At 55.0% G+C, this 16,308-nt stretch overlaps 2 protein-coding genes across 3 annotated transcripts in view; one reads left to right on the plus strand and one right to left on the minus strand.

The window, feature by feature from the left end:
• The first annotated feature begins 6,203 nt into the window (after nt 1–6,203).
• Nucleotides 6,204–11,802, plus strand: HSD11B2 (hydroxysteroid 11-beta dehydrogenase 2). The gene is made up of 5 exons (XM_039888987.1): nt 6,204–6,555; nt 9,790–10,002; nt 10,118–10,303; nt 10,400–10,537; nt 10,736–11,802. The coding sequence occupies exons 1-5, from the start codon at nt 6,291–6,293 to the stop codon at nt 11,149–11,151; spliced, it is 1,218 nt and encodes a 405-aa protein (XP_039744921.1). The 5' UTR covers nt 6,204–6,290; the 3' UTR covers nt 11,152–11,802.
• Nucleotides 11,803–12,158: 356 nt separating this feature from the next.
• The window catches only part of ATP6V0D1 (ATPase H+ transporting V0 subunit d1), a 41,335-nt gene continuing 37,185 nt past the window's right edge, over nt 12,159–16,308 (minus strand). The window contains exons 5-8 of one of the 2 annotated variants that reach the window (XM_039888989.1): nt 13,342–13,419; nt 13,037–13,213; nt 12,855–12,932; nt 12,159–12,756 (exon numbers count right to left, since the gene is read on the minus strand). In XM_039888989.1, coding sequence (XP_039744923.1) covers nt 12,595–12,756; nt 12,855–12,932; nt 13,037–13,213; nt 13,342–13,419 — 495 coding nt within the window. In that variant the 3' untranslated portion in view covers nt 12,159–12,594. Of the gene's footprint in view, nt 12,757–12,854; nt 12,933–13,036; nt 13,214–13,341; nt 13,437–16,308 lie in introns of both variants that reach the window. The other variant, XM_039888990.1, reaches the window with a different exon arrangement.

Below are 16,308 nucleotides of genomic sequence, written 5' to 3' on the forward strand. Positions count from 1 at the left end.
GAAAATGTGTCCACAGAGTCCTAGGAACCAAAGATTTTAAAGCTTCTCTGCCAGTAATTCAGTTTTATTTTATGTTTCTTGGAAAACTGAAGGCTTATATTTACCACATGTGTTATCTAAGATTCAGAAAGGGGAGAAAAAACAGTACCCTGAGCTGGTGAGGATTTCCATGGTGGCCTGGTCAAAGCAGCCCCTTTGCAACTGACCTTCACCCTGCCTGCATGTTCTCCCCAGGGAGGGGTATTTCCATTCACCACCAAAGCTATCTCTTTGCTTGTTGATGTCTATGGGGAATGGTACATGCATGCAGAGTTGTTGGCTGTTCCTACTTTATTTCAGAAATGTGCAGGGCTGAGACACCTGCATTTTTCCTCAAATACTTTAAAGCAAATTATGTGCCAGAACCTCTCAAGCCTGCTCCCAGTAGAATTTCCTGAGTGTTCATATCTCGAAACCTTATGTAACCTGACACAATTATCTGGAAAAGGCTCGGAATCCAATAGAACAATGTTCTGAGTTGGGAATGGAGGTCGGAGCTTGTAAAGAAGTGCTCTCCCCTGACTAGGGACTGGAATATACTTCTCTATGACAATGTCCAATTCAAAGTCCAAAGAAAAATGTGGCCAGTGGGTACACTTGCTTCATCTTTCTGAACAAGGAATAGCTTAATGAGGTGCTAGAGGACCATTACGAAGCCCTCAACCTGACTGGCGAATAAAAATATTTCGATAACTACCTTTGAACAACTGGTCTTCCCAGGGTGGAAATGAGAGTGGCTTAGGTCCCTCTTGAGGGCTAATTTCCTTCACTGACTCAAAAATCAACTCATCCTGGTTGAGGTCTCCTGCCAGCTATTAGCACTGCAAATGGGGTGTATGTGGGGGTTCTGGAATCTATATTTTCACTAAGTGGTTGCTCTAGGTGATTCTGACTCAAGCCCCAGCTGAGGATACAAACTGTAAGTGCAGACCTAAAATCAGGGCTCCACCTCCACTCCCATTCCCGAGAGCTCTTGGGCCTAGAAGCTTCTTTTTCTACTTTTGTTTTACTTTCAGAAATCCCGACCTTGCTCACTATTTGCATACCAGCAGCAGCGACCTCCGAGAAGAACAGGCATCACTCATAGGTGGTTGGCTTTTCAAGGAATTCGCTGGAGAAAATTTTAGGCCAGGCCGTGAGCAAAATCTCCTTCCATCTGGTTTCAGTTTATTTAAAAAAAACAACACACACAGGCCTCCCCACCAGCAATCAGAAAATAGCCGCAGCTTCCCCAGGCCGAGTATTAGCCGCTAGGGGTGGGGCTGAATTATGTATATGCAAATAAATTAAACCAGCCAGCCAACAGCAACTAATTTTTGTATCTTTTATGGTTGTTCTGCCAAGAAAAGGCCTAAATCAGGGGTGACAGAAGCTGTAGGGAAGCAAGTTTTTGGAATTAGTTTTAACAACTTGCCTTAACTTTACCACTGAGAGACACGTTTCTAATCCAGAAGCAATTTTTAAAAGGTTGATGGTCTTTTGCCTGAGTATTGTCCACTGCACAATGTCAACCTCCTAGGCCGCAGGCCAAGGAGCAGAGTGGCCTGATGTTTAGGAGCATGGTGGCTGGACTGCTCTGTGACCTAGGGCATGTCACTTAACCTCTCTGAGTCTGTCTTCTCATGTATAGGAAGGGGATAATGATAGTACCTGCTTCATATTAATTATGTGAGCATAGTAAATAAAATAAAATATAAGCAAGCTGCACACAAGGACTGGTATACAGCAAGCACAGGGTAAATACAACAAGGGGGTTATGAATAACTCAAAGCCACATGGCAGGATCCAAGGACAGTTTCACCTGGAGTCAGCCAAGCTCTCCCCACAAGTGTTCCCAGCTGGGGCTTGCCTTTCCCCTGGGGCTGGTCCAGAAAACGCTTCAGAGCACACTATCTTAGTATTTCTCAAACTCAAAGGCCCTAATCTCTAAACATCTGCCTTCAATCCTGGAGTCAAAATTGAAGTGAAGATGAGGGTGCCAGACGCTGTTTGAAAACTCAAGCGGTGCTTCAACGTCCCACTTCCCCCTCCTCAGGAACCGAAGGGCCTGATTTCAAGGTGCACGGCCTAGATGGGGTACACTGGAAAATGGGAAAGGGGGTCCAGTTTCTGCCCAGGCCATGAGGAGGTGAGCTGGCAATCTCCCGGGATCCCGGGCCACTTGAGAGATATGCTGGGGACAACAGACATCCAGCTGCCTCTGGGCTCAGCCCTTGCATGTCCACAAGCACCTTGGGCTTGGCTTATCCTAAACAGATCTCTGCTTCTGTCCCTCGTCTGGATGCAGCAACAGGACCCCCAGTCTCCACTCTTCCTCTATCCCCAAATCCATTTCCTGGCCAACCAGGACAGGGGTCTCATTTGCTCAAGACCATCTCCAGCTCTCCTTTCCCTCCGAATAAAGTTTAAGAGGCCACATATGGCAAACGTGACCCTGCATTAACACGGTTCTCGAGAGCTCAGACTTTGGACTCAGGGACACCTGAGTTTGAATCTTGGGACTGGTCTAAGATTTAAACTCAAGTCTACCTGAATTGGAGACCTTGAACAATTTTCTTAGCCTCTGGAAGCCCGTGTTTCCTTAAATGTAAAATAGTAATAATGCTACCTACTACAAAAGGCGAGTGTGAGGCTTCTGCACCCAACCTGGGGCTGAGACAAAGCAAGAAGTTTGGAGGCCAGTGCATGGAATGAAGAGTAAGGATGAGGTGGGGAGAAGGTGGCGGTGAGAACTAGGGAAGATGAGACCACCTTTAGTCATGCCAAGTGTAAAGGGCCTATGGGTGTCCAAAGGAGGCATCCAGGGCAATGGGACACATGCGCCTAGAGTCAAGAGCAAGGGCTTGTCTAGAAAGGAGCGTGGGAGTCACCAGCATGTGAGGAGGAAGATGAGCTCATGGTGGGGAAGGGTTTCCACAGCCAGAGGTTCACCCAAAAGAAGAGAAGCTTCAGAAAGGGAACCATGGGGACACCCACAATGGTAGTTTCACAAGTGTCCAAGGGAAAAAGGGGCTAGGGCATGAGTGGCCTCCCTGGGACTTCGCTGCCTCTGAGCTGGACCACAGCAGGAACAGGAGATGATAAGGGAGTGCTTGGCTCCAGGACCCCTGGTGTGGTCAGGGGACAGAAGGCAAACTCTTGGAGATTGCCATTTGGCATCCACCAACCCAGACTTCTGTTTCCCCCATTCTCAGATCCAGCAGTCTTCTTCTCTTTATCCCCTTCAGAGCCACACCCTCCCCCAAAGGCCAGCAGATGGTGCCAGTGAGCTGCTGGACTCAGCTAGAGCCAACCAGAGCCAGCTTGCCAGCCCCCAACTCATTCCGGAGACCTTCAGTTTGGGGCATGCTAAGGGTTTTGCTCACTAAGTTTCTGACCAAGGGGGGAAGGAGGCAGGACTAAGAAGTGAAGGAGATTATGGACTGAGGACTTAGGGGTGGGGTGGCTCAGGGGCTCTGCTCCTTCTGGTTACCCTTCATTCCTTTGCCCTTGCCAGTCCCTGCCTTAACTGCTGGGGCTCCTGCCTCCCTTCTCTTCTCTTCCCTGGAGGCCCCTGCCAGCCCAGACTCCTGAGTCTGGCAGAGGTTGGTTCTCTGCCCCTGGGCAGGCACCACCTGGCACCAAGCCTCAGACAGGGTTGGGCCAGCCACTCCCAGCCATGACTGCCTGAACCACCTTCTTCCTACTTCCAGAACACCACCTGATGAGGAATAAGAAGTAGCTGCTGAGGAGGCCACTGGGGGCTGGAGTGTAGATCCTGGGAAGAAGGCCTGGCCTCTTGGTCTCGGAAGTGGGATGAATTGTGTTGAGGGGGGTGGGGGATTTATATAAAATTGTGGCAGATCATCTAGTCCCACAAGACTCAACTACACAAGACTAATGGTTCTGTCCAAGGTGGCAGTGTCCCAGAAGCTGAGCTGGAAAAACCTCCTCCCCATCCTTTATTCTGCAGCAGAAGACAATTCCCTACACTCCCTCGTAGCAGGTCTTTCTCTCCATTGTGGGCTTCCCAATGAGTTAGGATCCTTCATGGTTCCTTCCCAGAACGGTGTAGGATCCTGTTTCTGTCTGTTCTCACCTTGCTTTCCTGCTTCCACCTTCCTATCCTTAAACTCCTGCTCTGGCAAGCACTAGTACTACTTCCGTGGCCTTGACCTTGAAGGCTGCCTGGGACCCCTATCTCACCCTCTCCTCTTTAGCCCCAAAGGGAAGCCTTTAATGGGCTGAAGCTGAGGAAACTACATCCAGACTCTCAGTAGGGTGACTAGAGCTGGGGGGGAGGGGGCTCCCACCAATCTAGGGTCTATAGTTCAGAGCAAGGAGGCAGGCCAAGGGTACTATGCCTACCTCTGGGTCTGGGCCATAGATTCAAGGTAACAGGAGCCAGTGGGTTTTGGAAAAGAAATGTTTCCCTGAGTTTCCAAAGGATGACCCAGACCAAGGAAGAAAGAGTCACTAGATATACACACAGCACACACAAATGTACCCACAGGCAAATACAGTCATGGCACAGGGAGAGCCACACCATATGTGCAAAGACAAGCCATGGAGCCCACAGATATGAGTGTATGCAAATACAGGCACACACAGGCACACAAGGTCATATACCCAAGGTCAGACACAAACACCCTCCCCAAACAAGCCCTGCCTCCCATGGCCAGGGCTGAGCTGTCATTTGTACCTACAGGAGGAATAGGTGGTGGCATAGGACTGACTCTGGGCAAGAAATGGATCCTCTCTCTACTCAGAGCCTGTCCCCTTAGGTGGGTCTGGCTCCCAGCGCCCTTACTGAGAATCCCCTGGCCCACTAGGGGCCCATACCTGGGTGACAGAGAAGACTTTGGAAGAAGCACTACCTTGAAGCCCTGGCACAGCCTGGGCACCTAAAATAGAGAATGGGCAACAGAGCTGGGAAGGGTCTATGACCTTCCAGGACTTACCTAATGCAGGAATGGATGAAGCACTGGGCAAGACCCAGAGGCCCACAGGAAGTAGGGAGCCCCTCTGCCATGGGCTGCACCTACTGCCCTCAGCATAGGGCCTGGCAGCCAGGTACTGGCACCAACTCCTAGTGCCAGGCAGAGCCCTGGCATGCGTGCCAAGCACAGGGTGCCAGACACAGGGGTGGCCAGGGTAGAGGGCCGCCGGGCCACACACAAACTCAAACCTTCATACACACAGGAAGGGAAATACACCCACACTCACTTATTTTATCCCCTGGGGAATCATGAGAACAGAGCAGGCATCACCCTGTCCTAGAGACTGCCCTCACTGACTTCCCAGGTGTTCCCATTGGCCTGGTTCTAGGAGTGTCTCGGGTTGGGCTGGAGATAATGGGAAGCCAAGACGCTTCCCGTGACACCCCTTCTTACCCTCCCACGCTTACACACACACACACACACACACACACACACACTTGTGCGGCAGGAGGAGGTGGCACTGCTGCATCCACAGGGCTAGGAAAGGGAAGGCAGGGCAGAGACTCCCAAGACACCGGCCCAAGAACCTGGGCGGTCGTCCTGCTGCCACTGGCCTCTGCCCCAAAGCTGGTTTTGTGCCCGCAGGCAACTTAGGTGTGAGCGCGCGTCAGGGTGTGTGTGCGAGGGCCCTGCGGCCTCGCACAGCGTGGGAGTGCGGCGCGTGTGCTCGCGGCGGCGGCCGAGGGAGGGCAGGCTGGTTTCCCGCGGTGTTCCGGCAGGCACGGCAGGCACGGCAGTCGTGGTGTGTCATCAATGTGGGGCGCTTGGAGGGAGATTGTGCCTGTCCTCAGGTGTCCCGAGTAAGTGTGAGCTGATCGTGCTCACCTGGGAGCGGCGGCTTAGCGACCGGGGCGCGTGTGGCGGGGTCGCAGGGGTGAGAGGATGCGAACCACGAGGGCCAGACCAAGCGGCCTTCTCCCGGTGGCGGCCCCGCAGGGGGGCGTCTTCTCCTTTAGCAGCAACTTTGGGACTTTGTTCTGGCTTCTTCGAAAGCGGATCTGGCCCTGGGGGGTGGGGCGGAGGCGGGGCACCTGCCCGGAGCAGGGTGCCCGGAGAGAAGTGGAGGGAAGCCCCGCCCCCTCTCCGCCTTCGCCCCGCCCTCTCCCGCCCCCTCCCTGGGGCTTTTATAAGCTCGGCCCGAGGGCGTACCAAGAAAGCGAGAATCCCTCCCGACCGTGACCGGTGTTTTACTGCACTCCGCGCACCTCGCCCCAGCCCCGAGTCTTGCCCTCCAGCCCGGCCACTGCCCCAGCCTGCCCCAACCCGACCACCATGGAGCGTTGGCTTTGCCCGTCGGGCGGCGCCTGGCTGCTCGTGGCGGCCCGTGCGCTGCTGCAGCTGCTGCGCGCAGACCTGCGTCTGGACCGCCCGCTGTTGGCGGCGCTGGTGCTGCTGGCTACCCTCGACTGGCTGTGCCAGCGCCTGCTGCCCCCGCTGGCCGCACTCGCCGTGGTGGCTGCCGCCGGCTGGATCGCGTTGTCCTGCTTGGCGCGCCAGCCGCGCCTGCCTGTGGCCACTCGCGCGGTGCTCATCACCGGTGAGTGCGCAGAGCACCGGGACTCCAGGCTCTAGGGCGGGACACCCAGCGCAGGAGTAGGAGATTCCCCCTCCCCTAGGTGCAGGGGGCGAACCAAGTAGGAAGCAAGGCACCTCCTCTAGTCCTGGTTAACAACCTGCTTGCGGGGAGTGTGCAGGTGCGCAGGGGAAACTGGTGGCTGAGAAAGATGGAGTCTCCTGTACTTTAGGGTTTATGCTATGCCCCTCTCCAAAAGAGCAATCTCTGAGAAACTTCAGAGACGGTCACCCCTTAAGCCCTGCTGAACATCTCTACATGGGATGTCCCATCTGTTCCCTGGAGCCAGAAGAAGGGGCTTAGACCAAAGCAACCTCTACCCCCCAATTGGCTGGGATCTTTAGAATCCAGAAAAGCTTGAGGTCACCATGAGGGCAGTTGGGCGTTCATCTGCCTCTCAGACCCTGCCTCTCACCCCCAAACTTCTTAGGTAGTGTGCAGAGTCTACATCCAGCACCCATTCCTCCTGGTCCTCTGTGCCTAGGAAGGAGGTCTTAGAGACTTGGGCTCAGGTGCCTCTGGCTGCCTGGCTGAGATCCTTTTGTCTGGAGTAGGGAATAAATCTGTCACCAGATGGAGGGAAGGGGAGGGGGTCTGAAGCCCAGCCAGAAGTGGGAAAGAGGAAGAAAGGCCAGGAGGCACTGACTCTGTTGCATGGGGGGAGGGCAGCCTAGACTCTCCCCCAATCTCCAGGGCTCTGGACAGGTGCTCTAGGCTCTGCCTTTGCACTGGGCTTGGGCAGCCACTAGACTGGCTTCTCAGAGACTTTGGTCCAGTAGGGGGTCTTGCATGATCAGATGGAGCTGGGAGAACTTCCCAAAGGATGCCATCCATGCTTGAACTAAGGCCTCGGAGGACAAGTGAAGATACACGGTGTGTGGAAGGTGCTTTGTGTCAGACAAAGGGCGTGAAACAAGGCTTGAGGCAGGAATGAGCATGGCCTGATAGGGGACAGTCAATAACCAGTCTGGCTGCTGGGATATGGTGGGATGTGACGTTGCTTCCTCAGTTGGGGCCTTGAATGCCAGGCAAGAAGCCAGATATGTTGAGGTGGAGAGGGTGGCACAGGGCTTTGGGCTTCAGGCAGAGAGAGTGAAGAGAGAACAGGGCTCAGGCTGGATGAGAGAGACCTGAGTTGAGAATACAGTGTGAAGCCTCAGGGGACTGCAGTTTCAGGGGTTTTAGGAAAAAAAGTGACAGACCCTCCAGGTATGAAGCAGGGACTAGATTGTGATCTACCCCCAGGGACTGGGCAGCTCCCCTCCTGCCTTCTAATTTGTGAACTGCCTCAACAGGACCCAGGCCATCTGCAGTAGTGTCTTTCATGAGATCTCACCTCAGGCCTTGGTGCTGCTGCTGTCTCTTCTCCTAGCCTTGAGTCTGAGAGGGAGGTGAGAGGAGGGATGTTTTCTGTGACTTAGGCTCCCCCGTTTCTGGTTGCACAGCCCCATGACGGGGGAGGCAAAGAGGATTGCCCAGCCCACTCCATCTAAGCATCAGGTGTAGGCCTCCAAGTTTCTCAGTGCCCCAAACTCTGGGAGTCCCTCTCTTACTACCTAACTGCCAGACAAGTAGGTGACATCAGGCCCTGCGCCACCTGCCAGAGCTGCCACCCACCCCTCCCTGAGAATGCCTTTGAGAACTACTGGCCAAAGCTACTCTTGGAGCTCAGCCCTGGGTTTGTGCTGAGTGACTGGGTGCCTTGTGTGCGTATTTGTGCACTGATGGGTGGCAGGGGTCTCATGGGAGTGAGGCTCTGTGTTGTTCACGATTCACTGCAGGTAGTTTGGAGGTATGTAGAGGTACTGAGTGTATGCAGGTGTGCAAGATGTGGGTAACTGCCGGGACAGCAGAGGTAAGGCTCTGGGTGGCCTCAGTTTCCCTGTGAAGGGCCTGTCTGCTCTGCGGGGTAGCTTACGCAAGTGGACACACACATAACTCCCCTCCTCCAGCCAGACTTGCATAGTTTGAAGGAGTCCCTCAGCCTGGCTGGTTGGCAGGCCCCTGGCCACACAAAGCCTAGCTCGCAGCCTCTTGCCCACCTTTGTTGTCACTGAAAGGGAGGAGGGTGCTGAGCTGGAGAGGGGGTGCAGAGCCATCCACGAGTTAGAGAGCAGAGCGGCTTTGCAGCTTTTGCTCAGGAAGAAGACCAGTGAGGGAGGAAGCTCCACCAGGATTGGAATGGGAACAGTCAAGGAAGCAGGGACTTACTGGACCCCGACTCTGGCTCTGTCTAGTGGTTCTTTTCTCTACATACCAAAGACAGGAAGTTAAGCCTTCAAGAGTGGTAACCGACCTCAGGTCACACTTGGTGGGTGTGGGAAGAGATTCAAATACAGGTCTGTTCTTATCTCCATCCATCATTGTCCCTGTCCTGCGGGCAAGTGGTCTGGGACTCAGGGAATGCCCCACTGTTGCCACTGATTGGAATTCTAAGGGTTGGGGTCAGGGGTAAGGTGGGAATGGGCCTCCAGCTTGCCTAGAGCCTGGTGTAGGTGTTGGGGCTGGGAAAAGAAGCCTGGCTCAGGTTGGGTAGGGTCTGGAATATCAGAGCAGAGGGCTTGAGCTTCATCCTGAGGGCTGTGGGAGACTTGGAAAGGTTTTCAGCAGCCGAGTGATATGGTCATTTTTGGAAAGATCCCTCTGGTTGCTTAGGTAGAGAATGGATTCAAGGGGTAAGATGCGACATGACTAAAGAAGGGACTGCTTCAGTGTCCAGGTAAGTGGAAGAAGCCTGGGCAAGGGCAGCGAGAAAAGAAGTGGGGCTGTGCAGTAATACTGAGCATTTGAGCTGAGGCTTGATATCAAGCAGGCAGAAGGACATCGGGCCTGGGACTGGGTCTCAGGCTAGCCTGGGATAGAGTCTTCACCTTACTCTTCGCTGAGTGACTTTGAGAGGCAACTTAGCATTACCAGGTCTGTTTCCTCAACTGTAAAGTGGGGTTCATAAGGCATGTTTTGATGGGGTCACTATGGGGAGTAAGGGAGATCATAGCTGTGAAAGAGTTGATGCTCAGGTACTCAGCCAAAGGGGCAAAGCCTGGCGGAGATGGGCCTTGGAAAGGAGGGAGGGCTGCTGACTGCTGGTAGGTTGGGTGTCCAGGGGTCTGGATCCCATCTGGAACCTGGTGATACTGGGGTTGTCTCAGGCTGGACTGAGCCACAGTGGGAGTTCACTGGCTGCCCTGCCTTGGCCAGGCTGTGATTCTGGTTTTGGCAAGGAGGCGGCCAAGAAGCTAGATGCCATGGGTTTCACGGTGCTGGCCACTGTGTTGGACTTGGATAGCCCTGGCGCCCTAGAGCTGCGTGCCTGCTGTTCCCCTCACCTAAAGCTGCTCCAGATGGACCTGACCAAGCCAGCTGACATTAGCCATGCACTGGAGTTCACCAAGGCCCATACCACCAGCACAGGTCAGTGGGTACAGCTCCCCCAAAAGAGGAGTGGCTGGGTGGGTGTGAAGGGGCAGGGATTGGAGGTTTGCTGCTAGGCCGACCCACAGCTTCCTTCCCTGGTCCATGCCCTCAGGCTTGTGGGGCCTGGTCAACAATGCAGGCGTCAATGATGTAGTGGCCGATGCTGAGCTGTCTCCAGTGGCCATGTTCCGCAGCTGCATGGAGGTGAATTTCTTTGGCACACTGCAGCTGACCAAGGGCCTCTTGCCACTTTTGCGCCATTCAAGTGGTCGCATCGTGACTGTGGGCAGCCCAGCAGGTGAGTACACTCCCACAATGCAGCAGAAAAAGAGCAGCTCAGGATGCTGGAGCCTCTGGCCCAGGCTAAGCTGCCCCATCCCCAATCCATCCCCAGGAGACATGCCATATCCATGCTTGGCTGCCTATGGGACCTCTAAAGCGGCCATATTGCTACTCATGGACGTATTCGACTGTGAACTTCTACCCTGGGGGGTCAAGGTCAGCGTCATCCAGCCTGGCTGCTTCAAGACAGGTGAAAGTCAGGGTTGGGTGTACACAAAGCCTGGGGTTGGGAAAAGGAGTGAGGTGGTGGTTTTATCTGGGGTGGGGACAAGTCTGAAGAGTGGGCGTGGCTCTGGCAGAAGGCCAGTTGTGGGTAGGTTAGATAAGCCTGGGTCTGGCTTTGGCTTCCCTAGCTGACCCCACGCTGACCTTTCTACTCTTTCCCCAGAGTCGGTGCAAAATGTGGGCCACTGGGAGCGACGCAAGCACCTGCTCCTTGCCAACCTGCCGCAAGAGCTGCTGCAGGCCTATGGCGAGGACTATGTCGAGCACTCGCACAGGCAGTTTCTGCATTCGCTGAGCCTGGCACTGCCCGATCTCAACCCAGTTGTAGATGCCATCATTGATGCACTGCTGGCAGCACAGCCACGCCGCCGCTATTACCCGGGCCGTGGCCTGGGGCTCATGTATTTCATCCACCATTACCTTCCCGAGGGCCTGCGGCGCCGCTTCCTGCAGACCTTCTTCATCAGTCCCTGTCTGCCAAGAGCACTGTGGCCTGGCCAACCCAGCCGTACCCCTACCCAGGATGCAGTCCAGGACCCAGACCCAAACCTGGGCCCTTCCCCCATGGAAGCCCAATGAGCAGTGTGCACATATGGTCTAGCTGCTCCAGAAGGAGGTCCCATGAGCCCTTGGACCTCCCCTGGGCACTGCAACCCCCAAGTCTGCCCTAGAGCCTGTCCTAAAGGACCCCAGCCCATCCACTGCCAGGTCTGGTGAGGCTGTGGCTTCTCAGTGAACCTCCAGTCTTCTCTACTGCTTCAAGAGCCTAAATAGACCCTCCGGGGCAGCTTGGAGAACCCAGGTAGATGAAGAGTTTAGTGTAAGCCGTAGCTGTAGCCTTTGACAGGATCCCGCAGATAGTACCTCTGCAAACTAAAGAGGGCCAGGTGGGTTGGGGATCCCCTCAGGATTACTTCTCAGCACTAGAGCCTCAGTGCTGTGAGTCATAAGGTGAATCCCAACTGTTTCTTGACTGGCTCAAGAATTAGGACCCCAACCACCCACCCTAAGCCCTCCAAGCCACAGGGAGCCTGCATACCCTACTTGCCTGATTGCCATTTTTAAAATAAAGACATTTTTATTTCTTCTAGAATGGAGATGCTGTGTTTGGAGGTGACAGGCTGTGGCTATTGTGATGTATCAGGAACTGCCTGGAGAATGTCTAGAGCTCAGCATGGGGGCCGAAGCTCTGGGCACAGGCTCTGTGGTTCACACCTACCCCCTTCATTGACTTTGGACAGACTATAGGTTTGGGTTTCCATCAGAGTGAAATGGGGGTGAAGATCCCTGGCCCAGGGAGTGGTGGGGCTCAATGAAGCAAATAGGGAAAATAGGGAGGCCTGGGGTCCCGCCAGGGCCAGGCCCCAAGCCTCCAGGTAAGCAAGGGGCTATCCTCCAGTGACCCCCTCTCCCCCAACCCTGAGGAATCTGGCTGCACAGGAGAGGGCCAACCTGGAACTGCCGACTGCGACTGATGAGGGAAGAAGAAGGTTTAGGCTAGGTGGGAGTGGGCTCAGTAAGGGTGCACCTAAAGGAAGTTGGGAGTCAGGAAGAGGACCTAGGACCCAAAGGAGACAGCAGACAGCCAGGTTTGGAGAGGGCAGTTTATTGTTGAAGGGCAGAGCTGAAGGAGGGGGATGCACCCCCATGCCTCAAAGACACACACTATCCTTCCCCTGGGCCATGTCTCTGGGGTTGACCCATAAAAGAGAGAGGAGGCTCATGTTGCCCCGAGTGATTCTCAGGTTAGGGAAGGACACAAAAGTGACCACATGCTTCTCAGACATGTCAGTGGCTGTAAACAGGACTGAGGGGCCTCCTTGATCTGGAGGTGGGGCCTTGGTCCATCCATCCTTGGTGGGGAGAACAGGTACTCAGCCTCTTTTCAGGCCCAAGAGCAGAGGGTCAGGGAAACTGGGCAGCCACTAAGACAATGTGCTACCCCCAGAACAGGCAGGTGAGCTGTAGCCTCGGTCACAGCACAGACACACACACACTTATGGGGAGCCTTGGGCCAGGGCACTAGAAGATGGGGATATAGTTGTCGATCTTGGCGCGGTGACGCTGGGCAATGCACTCGGCAATCCATACAATGTTGCGACACTCCTGCTCCTTGAGCTTCACAAAGGCGTAAAAGACACCAAAGTGAAACTGGTTCAGGAAGGCCAACTTGTTCAGTTTCACCTGTGGACAGAGGTAGGTACAGTGTGCATGTGGCCGTGACCGCAGAGTGAAGCCTGAGCCACCAACCCCTCCCTGTGACGGGCAGGCCTGGCACCTACCTCATGCTCAAAGAATCGGTCCTCCAGGGTCTTGTCTCCGGGGTTGCTCCCTGCTCCTTCAAAGAGCAGCTTATACTCCTGGCCCAGGGGAGTGGTGGGAAGCATGAGCATAAGGGCATTGTTGGGTGTGGGTATGTAGGTGCCAATACGCTCACCCGCTGTCCTGTAGCCAGGGCACTCACCGGGTAGTAGTCAGCCACGTTCTTGACTTGTTCGTAGTCATCAGCCCGAGCCAGCTGGGCCAGGCCCTCTGGGTAGAGCCGCCCACAGTGTGGAAAGAGCTTTGCACGATCCTCTTTAGACAGTTCTGTGCCAAAGGAGTTGATGGTGATGATGAAGGCGCGGCGGTCTGCTTCAAACTGTGGGGCCAGTACACGTGCAAGGAGAGAGGGAGGGGAGGAAGGCAGGGGCCAGTCAGTTGGCAGGACATCCCCCAGGCCTGTCTTCCCCCAGAGACCAGCCAGCAGGAGGGTGGGCAGGCACTCACCTCCAGGATGGGGCACATGGCATCAGCTGTGGTCCCGCCCAGTAGGGTGCAGAACTTGTAGAAGGATTCCAGGTAGGCCTGTGCAGAACATGGGGCTTGCTCAGCCCAAACAGGGAGACTCTGGGGGGCTTGCCCAGCCTCCTGCTCACAGTCACCTTCTCTCCTTCCAGCCTCTTTCATGGTGAGTCCAAACATCACATGCACAGATCGGCCAGGGAAGCCTCCAAGTCAGAGTTTCTGAAACTGTTAACTAGCCAAGCATCGGTAGCCTGCTGCCTTGTCTGCCCCCGCCACCAACTCCCGGAGAGACAGCAATTTCTGGCCGACTGTCTGCTGCATGGTGCCGTGCCCCCCATACCCTCATCCCACAGAAGGCCAGGGTCAGAGAGGGTCTCTGTCCTCCCCCTGCTGTTCTGCTTGCCTTTCCCCCAGATCTCCCCTTCTCAGGCTCAGAAAACCACTTGATGGGCTAATGAGAGAAGGTTACTCCTGAGAGTTCATGGAGATGGCCTAGACTTGATGCCCTGGCCCCTTTTGGCACTCACCTTATAGAACACTTCTTCTTCCTCCCATCCCCCAGGCATCATACAGCAAGAACTAAATTGTCAGCCCAGTCCCTGCTGAGGGATGGTTATTGCCTACAGAGACGTCAGCCTTGCAGAGCAATGGCCAGACACATGGGCTGACGGCAGGAACAAGCACTTCCTGCCCAGGCAAATTGGATCTGCTAGGTATGAGGAGAAGATAGGTCAGCCCAGGCACCAGGTCCCTTCCAGAACTCATTCATAAAATTAGTCATAAACAGGCTTCCTTCCCTGCACATCTCCAAGTCAAGGAAGGGGGGTGGTCTTGCTGGTCTTGCCACCTCCTTGGGGAGTTCCCTTCATTCTGATCCTCCTGGATCCCAGCTGGTGGCATAGTCACTGGGACTCTGGCTTCGTAGGCTAGAGACTACTCTTCTGAGTTGGGAGTAAAGGATGGGAGCTTTCCATGCCAAGGTCTATCCTCCAAAGTGTAGAGACCTTTGTACCCTCCACCAGCTGACTTGGGCCACCAGCTCTGCTGCCCTAAGGGAAGAGGTAAGATAAGACCTAGGAGTCAACAAGCTCAGGCCCAGCCTGGCCAGCAACACTTGGCAAGCTGGGCTCAGAGGAACATCTGAGGTGACCACTGGGGTCACAGGAAACCAACGGCTAGGACAGGTCAGAGAAAAAGAAGCCTGGAAAGGGTAAGTGGACATCAGCACAGCAGATAGATCCCTAGGAAGCAGCTGCCAACCCTACCATGGCTTGGGGGTACTGTTTAGTCCTTCCAGTACTATCTCCAGCCACCTCCTTCCCTACAGCCAGCCGAGCTGGCTATGCCCAAATCCCCAGGCCTGCCCTAGTGGGGTCTGCAATTCCTATCAGTGGGGTAAGCCACCAACCTTTGCTTAGAGGCTGACCCCAGCATGGAGGAGGCTGGTAGGACAGGCCCAGACTCTCTTCTGAAGGTTAGGACAGCTGAAGAAACTGGCAAGACTCCAAAGGCCCAGGTACCAAGGTCACCTCCCCACGCCCACCCTGTACCCTGGGGCTGTCTGCCAGCCTGTGGCTGTTGTGCCAGCTGCCTTGAGTTTCCAGCCGGCAGGCAGCCGAGGGTCCACCTAATCTCCCATCTGTGGCCACTGGGTTGGTACATCGCTTACTGGGCGGGCGGTCCTGGCACGGTGCCTGCAGCATTAAATTGGTGTTTACGAGATGGTGCCCGGGCAGCCCTCACCAGTGGCTCCAGCTAAAACCAGTCAGGCCCGGTGAGGGTGTGGGTGAGGCTAGGGGGACGACCGCACCCCTCATCCTGTCTCAGGGTAGGGAACCTGGCAACAGGCCAGCTGAGCAGGAGGGAACACATACACTCTCTCTCTCTCTCCTGATTGAATGGTCTGTCTCCCTACTAGCGGGGTGAATGAGAGCACTTGCTTTGCAAACAGGCTAAACCAGGTGTGATTCCCAGTGCTGCCAGTGTCTAACACGTGGCTTCAGGCAACCCGAGCTACTTCTCTGAGCCTTCAGTTTCCTCATCTTACAAATGGGAATACTGATGCCCACCTAGCTGCTAGGGCAGTCCTGAGGACTGCATAGTCTTTCTACCTCTGGTCTCATCCCCTCTAATCTGTCCTCCATATTGCAGCCAGAGAGGCTTTCTGATGATACTCTGACCTGTTGGAAACCTTCACTGGCTGGCCCTGAAGGATTAAGTTCAAACTCCTGGCCTGGCATTCAAGGCCCCAGGTGACTTGATTCTATGCCTACTCCTTTTTCCAGACTTGTCTCCTGCTGTCCTTCGGGAACCTGCACTTCCACAGCAAACCACATGCCACTTGGCCCATGCTCCATGCTTGCTTCTGCATGTGCTCCTCCCCAGCCTACACTACATCAGCCTCCTGGCAGCCCCTTCACTGCCACAAGACCCTCCCTGCACTCTGGCCCAGACCCCTGCAAGGAGACTGGAGGGCCTCGCTCTAGCTGCAGCCAAGTGTCGGCCACCTAACCACACAGGGCAGGAGAGGACTCTCACTGTAAAGATCCGATAGGCAGATGTTCTCAGGGCTAGGTCGGCTGGGCCCTTGGTCAGTGCTACCCTCACCTCCCTTTGGAGCCTGCCGACTGCTGACCCATGTTCCTGGCTGTAGCCCATGAAGGGTCCTGGCACCACAGCTCAGTACCTCACGACAGCCAAAGCTCAGTCTATCCCAAATGTCCCTCACTGGTCCCTGGCCAGCCCCCTTTCTTGGCTCTCAGCCCTGCTCCTAACGTCTTTATGCCAAGCCACAGTGACCTAGGAATCCCAAGCCCACTTTATCTCCAAAACCTGGTGTGAAGCACAAGGTAGGTGGGGGATGAGGATGGTGTGATGTGATGTGGCATTGGCTCTACACCCTGGAACTTGAGAGGGACACGGGGACCTGGCTATGCCTGGCTGGGTCCC

The sequence above is a fragment of the Pteropus medius genome, unplaced genomic scaffold (assembly GCF_902729225.1).
Source record: "Pteropus medius unplaced genomic scaffold, Ma_sr-lr_union100, whole genome shotgun sequence".
Taxonomy (NCBI): domain Eukaryota; kingdom Metazoa; phylum Chordata; class Mammalia; order Chiroptera; family Pteropodidae; genus Pteropus; species Pteropus medius.

What these genes read in the sequence shown, in the direction of transcription:
- HSD11B2 (XM_039888987.1), top strand. Translation starts at nt 6,291, where the DNA reads ATGGAGCGTTGGCTTTGCCCGTCGGGCGGCGCCTGGCTGCTCGTGGCG. An exon ending in TCGCGCGGTGCTCATCACCG is followed by an intron (nt 6,556 to 9,789) that starts GTGAGTGCGCAG and finishes TGCCTTGGCCAG; the next exon opens with GCTGTGATTCTGGTTTTGGC. An exon ending in GACTGTGGGCAGCCCAGCAG is followed by an intron (nt 10,304 to 10,399) that starts GTGAGTACACTC and finishes ATCCATCCCCAG; the next exon opens with GAGACATGCCATATCCATGC.